Below are 21,938 nucleotides of genomic sequence, written 5' to 3'. Positions count from 1 at the left end.
GGGGGTGATGGATTGGAGATGGATTGAGCCAGTATTGAAAAGGCTGATAGTTTTAAATTGAACCTTTATTTAACCAGGCAAATCAGTTAAGAACCAATTCTTATTTACAATGACGGCCTAGAAACAGTGGGTTAACGGCCATGTTCAGGGGCAGAATGACAGATTTGTACCTTGTCAGCCCGGGGATTCGAGCTAGCAACCTTTCAGTTACTGGCCCAACACTCTAACCACTAGGCTACCTGCCTCCCCATAGTGGGAAAAGGCAGGGACCTGGCTGGAGAGGTTCTGGTTCTTGGGATGGAGAGGGTATCCATAGGTCAGGGGAGTGGGTGATAAAGAAGGAAAGGCTTCCTCTGGATTGAATGGGCAACACAAGAGAGCGAGAGCTAAGGCCAAACCATTGTATTAGACAAAGTTGTTTTATATTCAAAACTTAGAGACAGTGCTTTCGGAAAGTATTCAGATCCCTTACCTTTTACCACATCTTGTTACGTGGTTCTTCCTCATCAGTCTACACACAATACCCCATAATGACAAAGCAACATTTTAGCACATTTATAAAAAATAATAAACAGAAATACCTTATTTACATAAGTATTCAGGCCCTTTGCTATGAGACTCAAAATTACGCTCAGGTGCATCCTGTTTCCATTGATCATCCTTGAGATGTTTCTGCAACTTGATTGGAGTCCACCTGTGGTAAATTCAATTGATTGTATATGATTTGTAAAGGCACACACCTGTCTATATTAGGTCCCACAGTTGACAGTGCATGTCAGAGCAAAAACCAAGCCATGAGGTCGAAGGAATTGTCGTAGCGCTCCGAGACAGAATTGTGTCGAGGCACAGTTCGGGAGAAGGGTACCAAAAAATGTCTGCACCATTGAAGGTCCTCAAGAACACAGTGGCCTCCTTCATTCTTAAATGGAAGAAGTTTGGAATCACCAAAACTCTTCCTAGAGATGGCCGTCCAGCCAAACTGAGTAATCGGGGGAGAAGGGCCTTGGTCAGGGACGTCACCAAGAACACGATGGTCACTCTAACGGAGCTCCAGAGTTCCTCTGTAGAGATGGGACAACCTTCCAGAAGGACAACGATCTCTGTAGCACTCCATCAATCAGGCCTTTATGGTAGAGTTGCCAGATGGAAGCCACTCCTCAGTAAAAGGCACATGACAGCCCGATTGGAGTTTGCTAAAAGGCACCTAAAGGACTATCAGACCATGAGAAACCAGATTGAAATCTTTGGCCTGAATGCCGAGCGTCACGTCTGGAGGACACCTGGCACCATCCCTATGGTGAGGCACGGTGGTGGCAACATCATGCTGTGGGTATGTTTTTCAGCGGCAGGGACTGGGAGACTAGTCAGGATCAAGGGAAAGATGAACGGAGCAAAGTACAGTGAGATCCTTGATGAAAACCTGCTCCAGAGTGCTCAGGACCTCAGGCTGGGGAAAAAGTTCACCTTCCAAAAGGACAACAACCCTAAGCACACAGCCAAGACAACACAGAAGTGGCTTCGGGACAAGTCTCTGAATGTCCTTGAGTGGTCCAACCAGAGCCCGGACTTGAACCCAATCGAACATCTCTGGAGAGATCTAACAATAGCTATGCAGCAACACTCCCCATCCAACCTGACAGAGCTTGAGAGGATATGCAGAGAAGAATGGGAGAAACTTCCCAAATACAGGTGTGCCAAGCTTGTAGCGTCATACCCAAGAAGAATCACTGCCAAAGGTACTTCAACAAAGTACTGAGTAAAGGGTCTGAATACTTATGTAAAGGTGATACCAGTTTTATTTTTTTACATATATTTGCAAAAATATCTAAAAACCAGTTTTTGCTTTGTCATTATGGGATATTGTGTGAAGATTGACGAGGGGGAAAAAACAATGTAATCAATTTTATAATAAGGCTGTAATGTTACAAAATGTGTAAAAAGTCAAGGGGTCTGAATACTTTTTAAATGCACTGTATAAGCTACTATTAATCACCCTTTGCCCTCAGAACAGCCTCAATTTGTCTGGGCATGGCCTCTACAAGGTGTTGAAAGTGTTCCACAGGGATGCTGGCCCATGTTGCCTCCAATGCTTCCCACAATTGTGTCAAGTTGGCTGGATGTCCTGTGGGTGGTGGACCATTCTTGATACACATGGGAAATTTTGGAGCGTGAAAAACCCAGCAGCGTTGCAGTTCTTGACACAAACCAGTGAGCCTGGCACATACTACCATACCCCGTTCAAAGCCACTTAAATATTTTGTTCATCCTGCGAATGGCACACATACACAATCCATGTCTCAATTGTCTCAAGACTTAAAAATTATTCTTTAACCTGTCCCCTCCCCTTCATCTACCCTGATGGAAGTGGATTTAACAAGTGACATCAATAAGGGACCATAGCCTTCACCTGATCAGTCTATGACATTGAAAGAGCAGGTATTCTTAATATTGTTGTACACTCAGTGTTTAGGCTGCTATAAATAACCTATAGATATCACTGGGCAAATTTTAGAATGAGGAACAATTTACTATGGAACTTTCAATTTCAGTTCTCCCTTGTCATATAGAGGGACATCATTTTCTTAATCACTGGACTTGCAGCAAAATGTGAGAAAATAGATTAGTGGTACAATCCTCCAATGAGCAGCAATCCAGGAAATATAATTGTCTACATCACAAATACTATTGGTCAAGAAAGTTCAAAGTACACTGCATTCTCTCTCCACGGAAACCACATTCTTATCATGGTTACAAGATACCACTATGTCTTCATGTACGCAGTCTCTTGTACGGAAATGTGACGAGCAATATCACACGAAATAACGAGATCAAACAAAATATCATTTTAATATTTGATTTATTTTCTAATCTTACTTCATTGTTTTCTCTTACCTTTTTACAATGACTTGAAATTATAATTCCCCAAGAACAACAAGGGTTACATCATTCAGAGGACCTTCAAAGAAAAACATAGAGCAGTAAACAATACATTATCCTTCAGAATAAGAATAAACTTCAGTTGTACAATTCTTGTTTCTACAATGTTCTCTTTTTCCCTTCCCATTCATTTTAAATGGCAAGCCATGCACTACTATAGTAGTGATGTTTGTGCCTTGAGCAAAACTTTCTTTGGACATTGGAAGCTAGTGTGAGAGCAAAAAAAAAATCACAAACCATTTTATATACACATTTAAGTTTTTATAAGTATAATTTAACAAACTGACAGTCACATACGGTCAGTGCTTTCCAAGGGCTCGTCATCAGGTTAGTAAGAGGGAGAATTATGAGAGAGAGGCACAGTGTTAAGACTAGCAGGCCAGTTTTTCAGGGCAGAGTTGGACTCAGCAATGATAATGAATTACTCTTCTGATGATAACGTTTTCAAATTTCAGCAAGGAAGAGAGTGTGAGCCGATAGTTAAAATGGTCAGTGAGAAGTAAAACTTCTGTTCTTTGGTCAGTTTTAAAATTATGTGGTTAAAAAGAAATTGGAACGTGTTTAAAGTGCATTAGAGAATCCCATTGAATCAAGTGTAATGTCTGGACAGGACTCTGGTCTTAGTCTAATCAGTCAGCTAGCAATCATGCTAGTGTAAGTCTCACAACTAGCTGTCTAAACTACAGTAGACAGTCTGAAATGAAAAATAAACAAGGAATAAACAGAAAATAGGGTAATCCTGCTGCTGTCTCCATGTAAGATAGGGGAAGATATGTCTTATGGTTTCCTCCTAGGAATGCACCACTGGCTGCTGGGTACTGTAGTAGTAAATGATTGGCTGAAGCCTCTTGAGCCTCATATCTGCTGGGGAAAGCAACCTATTACACTCAAAGGCAGAATGACTTGAACCACTCAGACAGTTCAGCCCTCTGTGGGCTGGCTTTCTGAGGCCTCACTATCTGTCCCGAGGCATCAGGCACAGTGCAACTCCACTGACCTCCTCATGATATGGTTCGGTGAACCCAATGATCGGTTTTAAAGATTCAGAAAGTGATATACAATAGTGATCAGTAGTTCTGTGCAGAGCCTGTTCTCAGCTGGGGCGATAACAGAGTTGGCATGTGTCACTGATGTTGACTACAATGACAATACCCTTCATGAGGCCACTGTCTGCAACCTCAGCATTACAGTGGATCACACCTCAGTTGGGTTGAAGTGGACAGACCTCACCATATACAGACATTTTGAATTGGTCAGACGAGACTGAAGCACGTCAGTGTTGCCAATTCAATGGGTGCTCAATGCAACACTTTTGAAATGTACTGTATGCTACCTTGAGTACAAGATATACATTTCAATCTAAAATAATCAACTATATTTCTCAAATCAACTATTTCCCCTTCGGATTTTCAACCATTAAATCCGCTGAATGCCAGTTTCCCTTGAGAATCCATAGATTCCAAAACTATTTACAAACTTTTCCCTCAAAAACAACTGCTATTAGAGAGAAACAACAGGGCAGGGACTGTGAAGTGAAATGCAGAATAAATATCTGGATGTGATTCACAGACGGGAGAAATTGACGTGTACCGGCTGCATGCGAGAGCGGCGTACACAAGACCCTCCCTTTTGGGGGAGGATCATATTATTTTTCAGCAGAAGACCAAAAAGAAAATGATGAAAAATGCAATTCCCCCCCCACCCAACTATAAAAATACCTAGAATCTAAAGGTTCGGGGGGAAAATGACATGTACAAGTCGTTTACACCCAAGGCCATTTTCCATGGAGCGCTGAAGAGGAGAAAAGCGTGGTGACATACTGTAGCAAGAGTTTTATAGGTGGTGGAGGTGGCTGCGGTAGGTTTTTTTTAGTATAGCTGCGATGGTTGGTACAGTATACGTTGCTGTTCATCCCTTTCACCCAGGGACAAACCACAAGCTGTCAGCAGTTCCAGCAAGTAAGAGTCAGCAACAGTGATATCCTTCAATATGTCCAGTATCTCAGTCTCAGGGAGTGCATTAGTGAATAGGTAGCACTGATGACGTGTATTAAAAGTCTGCCATTCTCATTTCCTCTTGCTTACGTCCAGAAATGTGGCGAAAAGTTCCCCGGAAATTCAGATTGGTGCTTAGTCAACTGAGGCTCATACAGTAAAACAAGGGAGTTTTGTTGGTTTGCTGACGTCCGTTTGTCCACGACGTCTGTTCTTCTTCGTTCTCCACTGTTCTTCAAAACATTATTGCTTCATCTAAGTGTTGAACATGTTCCGCTCCTTTAAATCAAAAATCTGCGGGAGAGTAACGACATGTCACCTCTTCAAAAAATGTCCGTTTTCAAATCAATTCAGCATTCTTAATTCATTCATATTGTTTTAAAACAATATATCGTCATATTCGGATTACATCCCTTCACAATAAACATGACATTTTTTAATATTTTTTTTTATACAAATAATACTTTGTCTAAACCCCCCAAAAATGAACTGATTCTATTCCTTCAATAAGACATTATTCATTAGTCAAATTATTCAACATTTTCTGTCTGAACATCTTTACGGAAAGTAAGTCACTTATCCAGTAAATGTTTTTGGTTACAAGCAGACCAGACATGTCCTTCCCACTGGATAAACTGGCTCCCTTTCACTTTCACTCAGCAAGGCTCCACTAAGGATCAGGTGGGTCAGTCACACTATAAAAGAACAACACTTCCCAGCGCACTCAGCTCAAATAAAAACAACACAGCAACATTTTCTCTCCATTTGATTTAGTGTCCAATTTAAACAATCCAATTATTTCCTGTCATTATGACCAACATTTATGTCAGTATTTGTCCGTTTTCAACTACCTCAAAGTCAGAGCTTACATTAAAAGGAATTGATGTGATGGAGAAGTGTTCTTGTATTGGAGTATTTAGCCCGCCTGACCCCCCTAGGACTCTGTTTCATTGTAAAAACAAACGGAGATACAGCAAACAATGAGCCACTCAACTTCACTGTGGAGACATCGAGGCTCACAAGAATGAACATGTCATTCGTGTTACTACCATTGTAGTCACCAAACCTTTTTAACCTTTTTTCAAAACAAAGTATTGCAAGCAACACACAAAAACGTAACACACACATACACAAATGCATGCACTCTCACACACACACACACTAACCCTCAGGGCATTTCTTGTCCTCTACCCCAGGAAATGTCCCTCACCTGGGTTGCGTTAACTCACACTGGGAATATAATCCAAGTCAAAAGTCAAACCGGGATAAAGACTTACACTGCAAATGTGACACGGTTTATGTAGTAGGTGCCACCGCAAGTCTGTGCTCAAGAGAGCAGCCAGGGTCAACTTTATCTGACCTCGTCCCCTGACCAGTGCTACATACGGTTTAAACGTGGATTAAACACGGTTCAGTCCGATACAGGAGAACGCTCCCAAAACACCCCAGGAGTTCATTTACTGAGCTCATGGTGAAAGATGGTATCGGCTGATATGTAGTGCAAGGACAATACATTTTAGAACCATGCTAGCATTGGGGCTCACAAGATTTCATTGCCAAGAAGATATTTAAGGGGACAGTGACCCGTTAACCAGGTCTTCCATGTATTCCAAGAGTTCCTCAGAGAAAGCACATTTGCACACACAACCTCAGACACACAAGGAAAACTCAGGTCCCTCCACCCAAATGCAGGGAAGTCATTAGAACCAAAGCCTACTGTATACAGGGGGAACAGACACACACACAAAGCAAAGCTCAAATCTCAGGGACGTTAAACCATGTAGCTTATTTTCTCATAGACAACAGCCACCAACAGTGACAAAAAAAATACATCTTCTTTAATGATAATTGGAGTACTTTTCCCCCACCTAGTATAGTTCAATAGGTATTGCTCTCTATGTGGTCAGTCTCAGTAGCCAGTCTTTAAGTGTTTAACCAGTCTGTCCTAGTATGGCAGTCCAGCGAGGCGGAGAGGCCGCCAGGCTGCCCTACTCCAAGACGGCCACCTCTACTTGACTTCCAGCATGGAGGGGTTGGACTCCATGATGGCCACGATGATGCGGTCGATGTAGTCCTGTAGTCGGAAGTTGACGTCCTCCTGCTTGCGGATGGCCTCCATCAACTGCAAAAAAAACACACACAAAAAAGATCTAATGTTTACAAGGATAGTAACTTATTGAGACCTTTTCATTTGCACTGAAAAATGATTCAAGATGGTAAAACGGCACAACAAGATATACAATACAGAGTTCTGCAATAACCGTGAAAGATCTGGGCACCAGGAGTCTTAAGAAATGTATTTTATTCCACCTTTAATCATCCAGGTTAAAAGGGGGGAAAGTGGATACCTAGTCAGTTGTACAACTGAATGCCTTCAACTTAAATGTGTCTTCCGCATTTAACGCAACCTTCTGAATCAGAGAGGGGCGGGGGCTGCCTTAAATGTTAGTCTCACTAACCACGTTTCTATCCAATGGCAGTAGAAACACTTTTATGAACAAACATTGATATAATAACCATAATATGGAAGTAAACTTGGAGTCACGCGATGACGTGTGGTCCTCCCACTACGACGCGGGAAATCATGCAGTTTATTAGGCTACAGATGAAATAAGTTATGATGAACTTCCCAGGGTGGTGAAAGTGCACAGCGATGAGCTTGATGCTGCTTTCCAATAAATATCGAGGGTCTTATTGGTGACGTAATGATTGATGCTTGGCTGCCGTTTGACAAATTAAAATAATCTCGCTCTGTCCTTTTGCCTATAATAATTTCATCATGTAGGCTATACCTGCACTGCATCTGCCAGCTGTGTGTACAAACTTTTGACTGGTACTGTATATTTATGGCCTGTACATTTTTGGCCTTCTCTGCATATCTATGGCCTTGTATCTATGCTTAGCCTTCTCTGTATATCTATGGCATGTACATCTATGTGTATCTACTGTTTACATGTATCTATCTATATTGTGACTCACCTCTCCCCGGGACACAGAGTTGATCTCGGCAGCCAGCGACTCGGAGAAGGAGGCCGTCACCAGGTTCTTGGCTCCCTGGATGCTCAGGTTGATGATCTGGCCGTTCAGCTCATCGTTCTGCTCCTTCAGACTGCGGTTGTCCTGCTTGAGGCGTCGGATCTCCTGCTCCAACTCGGCCTCGCGGGTGCGGCTCTGGTACTCCTGCAACCCGGCACTGGGAGAGCGTCCTCTCCTAGCCTCTGCCTCCAGCTTGTACAACTGCAGGTGCTCCAACTGCTTCCGCAGGTCCTCAATCAGCTGGTGGAGAGGGGGATAGGAGAGAGAGAGAGAGAGAAAGAACGCTGTTAGAGAGAGATACAGCAATAGTCTATTCTGCAAGAGCAACTAGTCACCAACCGTTGGAGGGGTAGGTTGAAAAATAGAAAACGTTAAAAAAATATATATATATTTTTTTTTACACAAGTTCTACCCAGCAGCAGAGAAATAACGAAAAGCAAAAATGAACCCTACTCATCGACAGACCAAAACTAAACAACAGACAGGACAGCCCTACACATTTGACGTGCCTTCCGAGTCAGACAGACGTACAGTTTGCAATGTACAGGTGTCACCTCGTGACCTCTCACCTCCTGCGTGTGCTCCTTTTCCTTCTGGTTCTGGTGGCGCTCGTGGGTCAGCTTGTCGGTCGTCTTTCTCCGGGTTTCAAGCTCCTCGTTCATCCGCTCCGTCACGTCCTCCACCTCGTCTTCCAGCTTCCTCTTCTCCTGATGGGCGAACGAGAAGGAGGAGGAATGAGAGATAATAGGAGAAATACACAGACAAGGTATGGGAGGGAAGAGAAGGAAACTTCCCAAGGAAACTTGGGAAATGGGGGTTGAGGTAGATGGAAAGAAGAGGTGGATGAGAGGAGGGGTAAATAGACAAGGGATTGGAGGGAACAGAAAGGAGATGGGGGAAGAGAAGGAAACTGGAGGTGATAGGGAAGTGAATGAAGAAGAAAGGGAGGAGTAGGAAGAGGGGAAGAAAGACGAGGAGGAGGAGAGAAGACAGATGGTCTTACCTCCTCTAGTCTCTCGATGTTGGCGCGGTAACAGGGCACACAGGATTTCAGCTCACTGTTCTCCTCATCCAGCTGCTGCAGCCTAGGGCAGAAAACTGCGCAGTTAAATTACATTCACCAATGTTAGAGCCGCGGTACACAACACATTTGACAACCAATTCAATCTATTCAAATCATTCATTCAACAAATTAAATGAACATTCTGTTCCACACACTGGCACATTCACAGCTGAGCAGATACAGTACAACTGACCTAGCCTGACGACTCACACTCCATTCTTCCGCTGCTCTGTCGTTCGCGACATGCTTTAGTCTGAGACTGTGGTGACGAGGGGCACGAGGGGTGTTGTACAAAACAAAGTCATCAGAGATTGGATCGTCTCTAACCAATCAAGTATCAAAGCCAATGACACATTTTCAAACCACCGCTTTACCCGCATGTGTTCTTGCTCTGGCCCAACCCTTCGGTTTCTGGACCAATCAGACGGCCCCGAATAAGTTCGCATTTGGTGAAGGGTCAGGGAAGTACTCACATCCAGATTCATTGCGGAGAAGAAACTAATGTCCGTGGGCGTGGCCTTTGGCCAAAGCAAGGAGTCTGGGTAGTCAGGCAACAACTGACCTGCTGTGACACCTACAGGTAACTGTCAAAATAAAGGAAACACCAACATAAAGTATCTTAAGGAGTTGGGCCACCACGAGCCGCCAGAAGAGCTTCATTGAACCTTGGCATAGATTCTACAAGTGTATGGAACTCTATTGGAGGGATGCAAAACCATTCTTCCATGGAAAATTATATAATTTGTTTTTTGTTGATGGTGGTGGAAAATGCTGTCTCAGGTGCTGCTCCAGAATCTCCCATAAGTGTTCAATTGGGTTGAGATCTGGTGACTGAGATGGCCATGGCATATGGTTAACATTGTTTTCCTGCTCATCAAACCATTCACTGACCACTTGGTGCCTGTGGATGGGGGAATTACCATCCTGGAAGAGACCACTCCCATCAGGATAGACATGATTCACCATAGGTTGAAGGTGATCACTCAGAATGGCAGTGTATTTACTCAAGTGTTTCCTTTATTTTGGCAGCTACCTGCTACAAGTCTACTCTACTGAGAAACAGCTTTGGGTTCAAGGGCTTTGGGAGGGTGGTCCTGGGGCCCCTCCTGGGTGCACAGTTTTTGCCCTGGCACTACACAGCTGATTCAAATAACCAACTCATCATCAAGCTTGGATGAGTTGAATCAGCTGTAAACCAGTAGGTGTCAGTGAAGCCCCACAATGTCACTGACCGACGCAATCATTGGAGCAGTGTTGACAATCACAGCCTCTAAAGGCCTATGTACCAGGCACACCTGCTGGCCACCCAGCCACAGTCACACAGTCACACAGTCACACACACAGACACACACACAGACACACACACAGACACACACACCTGGGCAGAGCTGAGGATGCTACGCACAGGTTGCTAACCTCTCTCCTCGTCTTTATGGACACGCACACCACACACCCACCCCCCACATACCTAGCCTGCAGGTTCTCCAGCTCCAGGCCCCTCTCCCGCTCCAGCTTGGTGAGGGCGTCCTTGTGGCGGCGGGTCTCCTGGTGCAGGTGGTCCTCAGCGCGAAGCTCTTGCTCCTTGAGCTGCTCCTCCAGGGCGTTGGCCCGGTGCACCAGCTGCAGGTTCTCCTGGCGGAGGCGCGCGTGCTGCTCCCCGCTAGCCTCCGAGTCCTTCTCCAGCTCCGCCACGCGACGCTCCAGCAGGAGCACCTGGGAGGAGGATGGGGTGAGGGTTAGCACAGAACAGTGTTGTTTGTTTATTACGATCTCTTTAAGCCCACAATGGGGGGGGACTACAAGTGGCAATACACTGTGTAGAATTGACACGTGATTTGTTGCATTTAAATGATGCTATTGAGAACTGGATGATATTTTTATTTTATGTTCAGTGGTTTCAAGTTTTAATGTCAAATGCACAGGTAGTGAAATGCCTTTCTTGCAAGCTCTAAACCCAACAATGCAAGTATAACACTGTGTATGATACTGTGTATGATACTGTGTATACCACTGTGTATGATACTGTGTATAACACTGTGTATGATACTGTGTATGATACTGTGTATGATACTGTGTATAACACTGTGTATGATACTGTGTATAACACTGTGTATGATACTGTGTATGATACTGTGTATGATACTGTGTATGATACTGTGTATGATACTGTGTATGATACTGTGTATGATACTGTGTATGATACTGTGTATGATACTATGTATGATACTGTGTATAACACTGTGTATAACACTGTGTATGATACTGTGTATGATACTGTGTATGATACTGTGTATGATACTGTGTATGATACTGTGTATCATACACTGCATGTGTTGTTTGACGCTGAACTCTTTCTTTACATTGACATACAGTGCTGTATAATGCTGTTTGACACGGTTGATAAACTCGGTATGATGCGGTATAATCTTATGACGTTGAACTCTGACCTTGTCAGTGATGTCGGTGTCAGCCAGGTCCAGTATGTCCCGGGACAGCTCACTCATGCTGTCCAGCGTCATGGAGCTGTTCTGGAGGAGGTGTCTGAAACGTCAGGTAGAAGAAATAAATGTTTGTGATAAAAATAAAAAAAAGCAGCTCAAAACTGTTCTGTCCTGGAAAACTTTCACTTTACAACTTCACGATAAGTCAAGATAGCTAGTTGTGTTCGTCAGAATCCACCATATTTTCACATTCAATTTAAAATAATTTCCTACTGAATCGATTAAAATAACTCATTTTGACCTACCGTGCTACTTTCTTGCTGGACAGCCTCTTGCTGGAGCTGAATGGGGGGGGTAGAACAACAGAAGACCAGTCAGAAGGGAGAAAAGACAGATGAAAGAGACAGCGTCTGTCTCTTGGTGTCCTTCCTCCCCACCCCCACATCCCTCGCTCCAAAAAGCAGAGGGATAAAGAGGTTGTCATACGGGGAGCACAGGATCCTAATGTAAGGTACATGTTCATTCGCACGTCTGCAGATACGTCACAGCAATAAAACACACACACGCCCGCATTTGAAATGCAACCCGAAAACAAAAGTGCATGTTTTTTATTGGACTGGTCTAGAAGGTAGGCCTAGTCACTCCCTGTTTCAGTCCATTTTCATCCGTTTGGTGCCTAATGAACACAACCCAGACACAAAAGCATGTGTATCAGTTAAAAAGGTTGTTTTTTCCATCAGCACTCATGCTTGAACAGGTACAAGATGATTCAATCCATTTGTACGGCTGTAATAGAGTGAGTACTTTAAATGGAATATGAGAGCAATGATATAAGCCATGCACCACTGCCAATGATGTCAATTACCTGGAAGTAAATTCAGGTTTAGCATATTTTGTTGTTGTTGTTGTTGCAACGTTTGTCACTGCACACATGGAATTGTTTCCATGACCTTGACAGGATGCGAGATATGTATGCATGGAACTCATAGGGCATGCAATGATACGAGCAATGGGAACTCTGGGCAACCCTTCTGTTGGCCACCTGGCACCAACAGCTAGAGCAAAGAGCGGCGGTCCACCAAACTCACCTTTACCAACATCGATTATGAACCTTAGAAACCTTATTTATAACGCCACAGTACAGACACCACGAGCAAGCTTGAGTTTGAGTGAGAGGTTCTCCCCAAAGCAGAGTCAAACCAAGCACTAACGCTGTCAACACACCGCAACTCACACACAAACGTGCACTGAAGAGTCAAGATGAGTGGAGTGGAGATGTGTGTGACGACCTATTCAAAAACATACACGCAAACGCTGTCAAACTCTGTGCATGTGTCCGCCTGTTTGACAGTATTAAACACAACACACCTGTGTGCATCTTACAAACGGAACACAACAGGACAGCACACGCACAGGGAGCGAGAGCAGTGTGTGTTACCTAGTCAACACGGCAATACACACACACACACACACACATACACAAGGGATAACCTTAGTGGTGGTGGGGAATGTTACCTATTCATCTCTAGGAAATTGAGGCGAGTGGAGAGGTCCTCCAGGCGAGAGATTTGTTTGTGACATTGGTTACAGAAAAAGTCCAGCGCTTCCTCCCTGAGGAAGCTCTGAAAGCTGGCAGGGAGAGTAGTGGGGGTGCTGGGGAGAAAAAGAGAGGAGGAAAGGAGGAGAAGGGGAGTGAGTGACGGAGAAGGGAGGTGCACCGTGATGGAGAAGAGGAAGTGTCGTGGATCAAGAGTGCAGGATCATGAGAGTTTGTGAAAAGTGAAACTTTGTGAGTAATTGAGCTGTGTGGGGGTAAACTGAAAGGATGGACTCCTAAGAGCGCTGTTCCAACCAAGGGTTCTTCCCGCCCCTTCAGCAGAAGGGCTACTGTCACGAGGAACACTTTTATCTGTACATTCATGTATTACTTTAGTGACTTGGCCCCGAGGAGCTGCAGTGAGGTTGATATTTAGCTCACGATAACTAGCACACAAACAAACATCAATAGCTAACTGGAGTGTGTGTGGTCGCCGCAGCCTCTCCTCACGTCACCTTTTCTGGCTGATAATTTATTCAGAAGAGTGCGCCTCTGTATGCGTGGCATGGGCCTCGATTCCTGTATGCGTGGGGTGTGCCTCGATTCCTGTATGCGTGGGGTGTGCCTCGATTCCTGTATGCGTGGCGTGTGCCTCGATTCCTGTATGCGTGGCGTGTTCCTCGATTCCTGTATGCGTGGCGTGTGCCTCGATTCCTGTATGTGTGGCGTGGGCCTCGATTCCTGTATGCGTGGGGTGTGCCTCGATTCCTGTATGTGTGGCGTGTGCCTCGATTCCTGTCCTGTATGCGTGGGGTGTGCCTCGATTCCTGTATGCGTGGCGTGTGCCTCGATTCCTGTATGCGTGGCGTGTGCCTCGATTCCTGTATGTGTGGCGTGTGCCTCGATTCCTGTATGCGTGGGGTGTGCCTCGATTCCTGTATGCGTGGGGTGTGCCTCGATTCCTGTAAGTGTGGCGTGTGCCTCGATTCCTGTATGCGTGGGGTGTGCCTCGATTCCTGTATGTGTGGCGTGTGCCTCGATTCCTGTATGTGTGGTGTGTGCCTCGATTCCTGTATGCGTGGCGTGTGCCTCGATTCCTGTAAGTGTGGCGTGTGCCTCGATTCCTGTATGTGTGGCGTGTGCCTCGATTCCTGTCCTGTATGCGTGGGGTGTGCCTCGATTCCTGTATGCGTGGCGTGTGCCTCGATTCCTGTATGCGTGGCGTGTGCCTCGATTCCTGTATGTGTGGCGTGTGCCTCGATTCCTGTATGCGTGGAGTGTGCCTCGATTCCTGTATGCGTGGGGTGTGCCTCGATTCCTGTAAGTATGGCGTGTGCCTCGATTCCTGTATGTGTGGCGTGTGCCTCGATTCCTGTAAGTGTGGCGTGTGCCTCGATTCCTGTATGTGTGGCGTGTGCCTCGATTCCTGTATGCGTGGCGTGTGCCTCGATTCCTGTATGTGTGGCGTGTGCCTCGATTCCTGTATGCGTGGAGTGTGCCTCGATTCCTGTATGCGTGGGGTGTGCCTCGATTCCTGTAAGTGTGGCGTGTGCCTCGATTCCTGTATGCGTGGGGTGTGCCTCGATTCCTGTAAGTGTGGCGTGTGCCTCGATTCCTGTATGTGTGGCGTGTGCCTCGATTCCTGTATGTGTGGCGTGTGCCTCGATTCATGTATGTGTGGCGTGTGCCTCAATTCCTGTATGTGTGGCGTGTGCCTCGATTCCTGTAAGTGTGGTGTGTGTGTCTCGAGGTGGTCATAGGTACCTGAGAATCACTGCTGTGCTGCCTCAGGCATGTTCTGCTGGCTGGCCTATAGTGAAGGACACTTATGTGAAGTAACAGCTGCAGTAGGGTTTGTGTGTAGCAGTAGCAGTGATGCGGAAGTGTGGGTTTGTAGACAGAGTGGCAGTGAAGCAGCAGTGTAACATCTAGGTGTGTGTGTGTGTGTGTGTGTGTGTGTGTGTGTGTGTGTGTGTGTGTGTGTGTGTGTGTGTGTGTGTGTGTGTGTGTGTGTGTGTGTGTGTGTGTGTGTGTGTGTGTGTGTGTGTGTGTGTGTGTGTGTGTGTGTGTGTGTGTGTAGTAAGATGAGGAGAGTGGTTAGCGTCCTGTGCGTACAGAGGAGTGTGTTTACACACAGCAGTGTGGAGAGGGTCAGAGAAATTTTCGGCATCACCGCATACACTACTGCACTAACCACAATGCTCCTGAATCACAATGGCCTCATTCAAATTGCCTTAGTGCCCACTCATTCTGGTTGGAAGGAATTGACGGTTGTAAGGGTGACTAACAGAGGGAGGGAAAGGTTTAGAATTACTGGTAACTCGGAAGGAATCATTAAAGCCAATCCACTTGGACCGGCTTATTTCCATATTGTGACCGAGAAAAACCCAGGCAGTTAGCTGGCTAAGAATTTGCAGGCATGAAAGATAGGGAAAAATATCACCCAAATGGGAATTACGCATTATCCGGCTTAGGGTCTCTGATGAAAACAGAGTGTGGGAGAAGGAGGGGGTGGAGCGGCTGCAGAAAAAGAGGAGGGGAAGTGCTCAGGAGTGTTCAGGCAGAGCAGTGCTGTGTCAGAGGAAAGAGAGAGGGGAGTGAGTGATCAGGTGTGGTCAGGTGAGACAGACTTGACACAGTCCATAGTGGCTGGCTCAAACGCCAGCTTTGTTAGCGAGCCTATGGAAAGCCTGTAACTCTCCGTTTTGGCTGAATTCCACTCAATAAACACGCTTGGTTATGTCTACCCTTGATGACTGGATATGTGTAAGTGTATGGTGTGCAGTAACTCTAAAGAGTAAGCAGCAACAGGAAGAGTTCCCTTGTTCCTTTTTTACCTCACCCTTCAGGAGCAGGCGTCAGTGGGAGTGGACTGGAAATGAGGTCCCCAGAGAGTTCTCATCCATGTTTGACCTCCAGTCTTTCCAAACATACAGCCAGTCTGTCTTCTTATAACAGCACCAGGGAAGGTTGTGGCTAGGACACTGGAGCTGAGAATGTAGCTGGGAATGTGCCACCACCATTTCCAGAGACTAAATCCACCGTGCTACTCTATCCAGCAATTCAACACGTTCCCTGTTCCCTGACAGGAGCCAACAACTGCGCTGTGTGTTTGACTTTAGAGACGATGCCCTAGGATAAAGTAATGTTATTGTTGGTAACAATGTGGCAGCTACTGTGGGTGACCTTCATCCGACACGCCAGAGTTTTGAACTGATTCGTGGCACTTAAAAACATTGCAGTTGTGTCGTATATGAACGTGTAGTGTAGGCTGTCACAGTCTTACTCTGAGTGCTCAGTATGACTCTGGCTGATGTTGTTTAGGGTGGCCCGTACCTGGGAGAGAGTAGCAGGGAGGAGCAGTTGCTCTGGTCGGGGGTCTGGAGGTGGGATGAGTCCCCCTCTCCCTCGGTTCCCTCCTCAGTGGTGTTCAGCAGCAGCTCAGAGGTGTTGCTCTCCCCAAAGTCCTCAAAATGTTCCTCATCCCCGCCAATCACTGTCACCAGGGTGTGGCTGTTCAACTCAGAGCTCAGGGAGAACCTGAGGGAGAGAGAAAAGAGGGATGATTGTGTATAAAAGAGAGTGTGATAGAGAGAGAGAGAGAGAGAGAGAGAGAGAGAGAGAGAGAGAGAGAGAGAGAGAGAGAGAGAGAGAGAGAGAGAGAGAGAGAGAGAGAGGGTGAGAGAGAGAGGGAGAGAGAGAGAGAGAAACATAGGAGGAAGAATACCCCTTCAGGTACACACACAGGAATTGCATATTAGCCACGTTCACGGAGGTATTTTTCTACATTTACCCAAATTTGTGACTGTATTGGTGTCTGTATCAATGGTGTCTCAGGGGTGGAAATGCCAGAAAAATCTTGAATTGACCTACTCATGGTTTGTGGTTCTATGCCTGTATGTGCGTTTGTTCCTTAGATTGTGTACAAACTCATTTACGGGCTAAGGTTAGGGCTAGAGCTTAGTTTTTACACCTGACTATCTCTGTTTATCACTTCACTGTAAAAAAAGGTCTGAGTTTCCTTCACCAACAGACCACGGAGGCATCGCTTCCGTAACACGGATGATGTATTTTAACACGGCTTCAACCAAATTAGAAGCGCTCAACTATCACAGTACGAGTGTGGATATGTTCCAAGTTCTATATGCAGACTTTAGCACACCGTTTGTGTTGAAATGTGATGCATTGAAAGCAACTAGCCTAAACCTAACATTAGAAGAATATTTGGCATCCCAGATTAAGACAGCCCTACAAAGCGCCCGGCAATCTGGACAAGTTTTAAAATCAGTTGTCTTTAAAGGTAATCTGATAATTCATTAATCCCACAGACTCGTTGGTCAAGATGAAGCACATTTAATGTTCGTGGTCCACCGGCAATATACATCTGATGTCTAGCTACACTCGCTGCATGAGAGTGGTGCTTTCACTGGGTTCTATGTAGTGTAAGCTTAAGGGGTGACCTTAATTGAAAAGAGACTGGGCGAAGCTTCTCGTCAAGTTTAAAATTAGCAGGCAAATTTTCACACAAATACATGGAAAGCTAAAGTTAGTCATGTTTAGCCACCAAAATAGACATGGTTGGCTGGTCTGCGACGGCCAAATTGGTAGGTTCACCTGAGTTCAGATGATATATAATACAGTGGCCCTGCTTTCTGTAACAAGAAAGGGTATTAGATAGCCAGACTTTTGTACCCCAACAGGACATGAAGGGTGGCTGGATTGTAGCTACATACACACAGGATATAAATCTCAGCACCATTCCAAGGGTTGCTGTCAATCCAATGACAAAGCCTAGTTCTATTTCTTGTGTTTACACATACAGAGTCAACAGACTTTTAACCCACTCAATCCTACCTTCAAATTCACTGTACGCTAACCACCGACAGGGTAGCCTGCACTTAAACACTGATCAACTTCAGATACACTTCAGCCTCTCTCAACACAACTTTAAAAAACAATTAACACTGACTCAGCACAAAACTTGCGACACCCTAACACTTGAACACTCTAGCATAGCACTCAAAACCTCAACCTCAATACATTTGACTCGCAGCCCAACATTCGGGACCCACTTACCCACTACTCAGCCCGACACTGAGGTCCCTAGTAAGGTCCCGCACATGGAGGGCAGGTGAGGAGAGAGACCGCATCTTTAAACGCCGCCCGCTGCCCCCGCGTCTCAACCTCGGAGCAACTGGAGACAGACGACCTCCAGTCAACCAGAGTGGAATCCTGAATGCTCACTGGTCACACCAACCCAAGAGGAGTGCTGCTCAGTTCTTCAGTTAAGGAGACGATCCCAAAGACCTTGTCCACTCAAGGGATTAGTCCATGGTACCCAGAACATGTTACTGAGAGTCGCACACTCGTCTTTCTTTGCACGTTTTATAGGTTACCGCCAACTTGGTCGACTAGAAAGTCTTCCTCACAGTCTGTAAACACAAATGATCAGTCCTCACAAGTGACCAGCCGGATTGTCCCCTGTTACCATGGGCTCGTCCCCGTAGACTTGTGGCAAGACGGGGAGGCAGGCTGTGAGTGGCTGAGGGTTAATACGATTAAGGGCTAAGCAGAGGCACCAGGCAGGTGCGGTGACCGGCCCGGGCCCAGCCGAGTGGGGTAGTGCTGGGGTAGGACACGAGGGGCGGACGGGTTGGGGCTGGGTAATCCTGTTAAACTCCTAATCCCCAGCCAAGAGCATAGACTCATTCACGTAACGGCCGTCTCCCGGCGCACAGAAACTACTAGGAGGTGTTGAAAAACCAAAGCTTAAACATTTTGTTAAATGTTACTGACAGTGTTGAGTCATCAGGTGTAGGAATAGGAAATTCGTCTAGGTCTTCATGCAAGAGCACATGACAGGGAGGTGGGAGTGTGTTGTTATTGTTCTGATTCACTTTTTTTTTTTAAACTTTAATGGGGCAGGATCATCATGGGACTTATCACATGTTTCCAGTGGACTCCAGAGGGATATGATGTGAGATACACACACAGGGCTGCTGTACAACAATTGCAGTGTCTTTCATGAAGCCAATTTATAATTTTAGAGTAGCGCATCTGATTGCTGTCAGCGGTGTGATCCCACTGCTGACACCCATTGTAAACCTTTCCACCGTGACGTCAACTCAAAATGGTTGTGGTTGGTTTGTGTAACTCACCTGCAGTGATCTTCTGACTCGTGACAGACAATTGAACACAGGAAATATGGAACTCAAAGAAGGAACTGAGCTGAAACGCAGAGGAATCTGCCTCAAGGACGAATTGATAGGCGAGGCCTGAGATAGCCACAACAAGCGAAATCTAGAAAGTTGTATAAGAAAACACCTGTATGGCAAGAGTAACAGGGCCATGATCTGACATAGCAGAGTAGAAAATGGATGTTGGATAGACTTTGCAGTTTGGCAGTGGAATACATTTCTATTCAAAATGTGTCAACACGATTCAGCCCAGCGAAAGGTCAAAATACACTGAAAGTCCTTTATTTCTTGGGAAGTTCAGCCCTGGTGGGTCAGGGGACGACCTTCCATGATTCCTGCCAAACCGCTGATAGTGCAGGACTGCTGAAACAGGAGAAAGTGGAAGTGCCTGCTGGCCGCGCTTTGGCCCCCATCAGCACGAAGGAAAGATAGGGCCCCTTCCAGATAAAAAAGGAAAAGAGCAAAAAAAAGAGCAAACTCCACACTTCCTGGAATTCAAGGCACAGCTGTTGACAGGAAGTCCAAACACATCCCTGTTAACTAGTCCACCCCCCCCAGATCTGTCATCTACCCAGACAGACAGGTTACACAGTCAGCAGATAAGACCTCATTCCCCTACACTTCCTCCTCCCTCGTGACTGACCCCAGCACTACAGGCAAAAACAACTAATTAATAGAGTCAGAATACAAGACCCCAAACAGTAGCTACTTTATTGAGCGGATTTACTTTTTTGAGCGGATGGCCAGAACATAATTCCAAATAATTTGTAGACTGCATATTGACCGCAAGAAGCCCAAACAGATATATGATGACTAATACATTATCATTTCAAACCTTACTTACATTTGTGTCCGATCAAATGTATCTCTCTATTATGCGTGGAAATACTTTGGAACAGATTTCCAAAATTAAAATCACTTGGAGTTGTTTTTACTTGGGAGGGGGCATATAAAATCACTTGGAGCTGTTTTTACTTGGGGGGGGGGGGGGGGGGGGGCATATAAAATCACTTGGAGCTGTTTTTACTTGGGAGAGGTGGCATATAAAATCACTTGGAGCTGTTTTTACTTGGGGGGGGGGCATATAAAATCACTTGGAGCTGTTTTTACTTGGGGGGGGGGCATATAAAATCACTTGGAACTGTTTATTACTTGGGGGAGGGGCATATAAAATCCCTCGCGGCCAAATTAGCCTACATCAACAATTAGTCGATGTAAACTTCCACAATTAGGTATCAAACACTCAAACGAATAAGCTCTTGACAGAGATATCTGGAACTGCCTGTGAAAAGGATGTAGTCAAGTGGCTGTTCCAAACAGGTGGCGGGCACTAATCTGACATATTAGGAACAGGGTGTTGGGGGTACGCACTACAGAGTGACCACAGCTGATAATCTTTGCTTCATTCTAACCATTGACTCAATTAAATCCTTAGGGGTGGAAGAACCCTACCAAAACAAATCCTTAGACAAAGAGCGCAAGACAATGGTATATGTTATCAGTATTTGCCCCGAAGGGACAATATATCTCGTCTTTGCCCTAAGGGGACAAATAAAGTAGCATTGACTCGAAACAAACTCGTTGGGCATTGACAATACTACACAAATAGAGCTCAAAAGGCAAGAGGTGTCATGCTATTGCCTGATTTCCGCTAACCAGATAAGTTGAGGTAGAAGTGCAGGTAAAAGTCAACATGAAGATTAACTTACTGTAATCATTGCAGCAACACATAACTCTTGGCCACTGAAGATCAACTTGTCTCAAAGCTCACAGTCAACCAAAAGACAAACTCAAACATACAGTGGATAGATCAGGGCACACGTAGCTGTCTCTTCAAGGTCTCTGGATTTTACATTGTGTCTGAGTGTGAGGTCACCTCGAATATCGTGCAGCAAAAAACGAGGGCAGAATGTTCAACAACCAAAGTGTAGTTTAATAACGGGGTAAGCAAGTTCATTTCAAACTGTCGGTGATCTATTACGCCTTTGAAAATGATGTTGATGACCTAAGATCTCGATTCTCTACCATCTGGTCCTTAGCAAATAAAAACAATCGTCACTCAAAATAACTACGATCTCCAGGCTTTGTTCCTCAAATAACCATGTACTGCATTTCATCACAATCATCACTTTATAATGCTTTATCTTGCAAGTTATCTGCCATGTGTTGAAGACAGGTCCCACTGCAAATCTAGGAGTTCAACACACATCTGGCCAACAGTAATTGTCCAATAGTAAGACAATAACATGATCTATGTAATTTGTTAACTGATCAAAACAAACCATGGTAAGTAGACTAGAGGCACATTAGGACTTGAGGAGAAGCCAGGACCAACCACCCTGGAGCAACCATAAACAAAAGGCGTCTTCCGTTAGATTGATATGATAAGACGTTTTGTTCTCGGTAGACGAAAGGTATTTTAAGCCCAGGGCCATTACAATGGTGGCTATTATTGCCTCTAATCTGTCTGGTGACCCACATAAGACTCCAAGTCGTCTCTAGAAACTAAGACGGGATACAGAGGCTTGATGCTACCGAGGCTGTGATGACTGGAACTAGCGTTAGTTTGACTTATCCTAGTTAATTACCATTACTATTTCGACCTATATGTACCATAATGTTACAGTCAAACCCTGGTGTCTGAGTGATTAGCAGTGACCTAACGTGGGTGGTATTCAGGACAGCTACGACCTACCTTTGCCTCACCTCGATTTAGCTACATACGAAATTACA

General features: G+C 45.3%; 1 protein-coding gene across 3 annotated transcripts in view; it reads right to left on the bottom strand.

Annotated features, from left to right (window-relative positions):
- Window positions 1-2,840: 2,840 nt before the first annotated feature.
- LOC124048360 (rab11 family-interacting protein 3-like) overlaps window positions 2,841-21,938 on the bottom strand; it is a 46,553-nt gene continuing 27,455 nt past the window's right edge. For 2 of the 3 annotated variants that reach the window (XM_046369069.1, XM_046369071.1), the window contains 9 exons: window positions 16,345-16,548; window positions 12,987-13,124; window positions 11,777-11,812; window positions 11,478-11,571; window positions 10,499-10,743; window positions 8,971-9,052; window positions 8,537-8,674; window positions 7,911-8,207; window positions 2,841-7,053 (listed from right to left, as the gene is read on the bottom strand). In XM_046369069.1, coding sequence (XP_046225025.1) covers window positions 6,940-7,053; window positions 7,911-8,207; window positions 8,537-8,674; window positions 8,971-9,052; window positions 10,499-10,743; window positions 11,478-11,571; window positions 11,777-11,812; window positions 12,987-13,124; window positions 16,345-16,548 — 1,348 coding nt within the window. In that variant the 3' untranslated portion in view covers window positions 2,841-6,939. The remainder of the gene's footprint in view (window positions 7,054-7,910; window positions 8,208-8,536; window positions 8,675-8,970; window positions 9,053-10,498; window positions 10,744-11,477; window positions 11,572-11,776; window positions 11,813-12,986; window positions 13,125-16,344; window positions 16,549-21,938) is intronic. The other variant, XM_046369070.1, reaches the window with a different exon arrangement.

Source organism: Oncorhynchus gorbuscha, linkage group LG11 (genome assembly GCF_021184085.1).
Source record: "Oncorhynchus gorbuscha isolate QuinsamMale2020 ecotype Even-year linkage group LG11, OgorEven_v1.0, whole genome shotgun sequence".
In the NCBI taxonomy this organism is placed as follows: Eukaryota; Metazoa; Chordata; class Actinopteri; order Salmoniformes; family Salmonidae; genus Oncorhynchus; species Oncorhynchus gorbuscha.
This window is presented reverse-complemented; position numbering and strand designations above follow the sequence as displayed.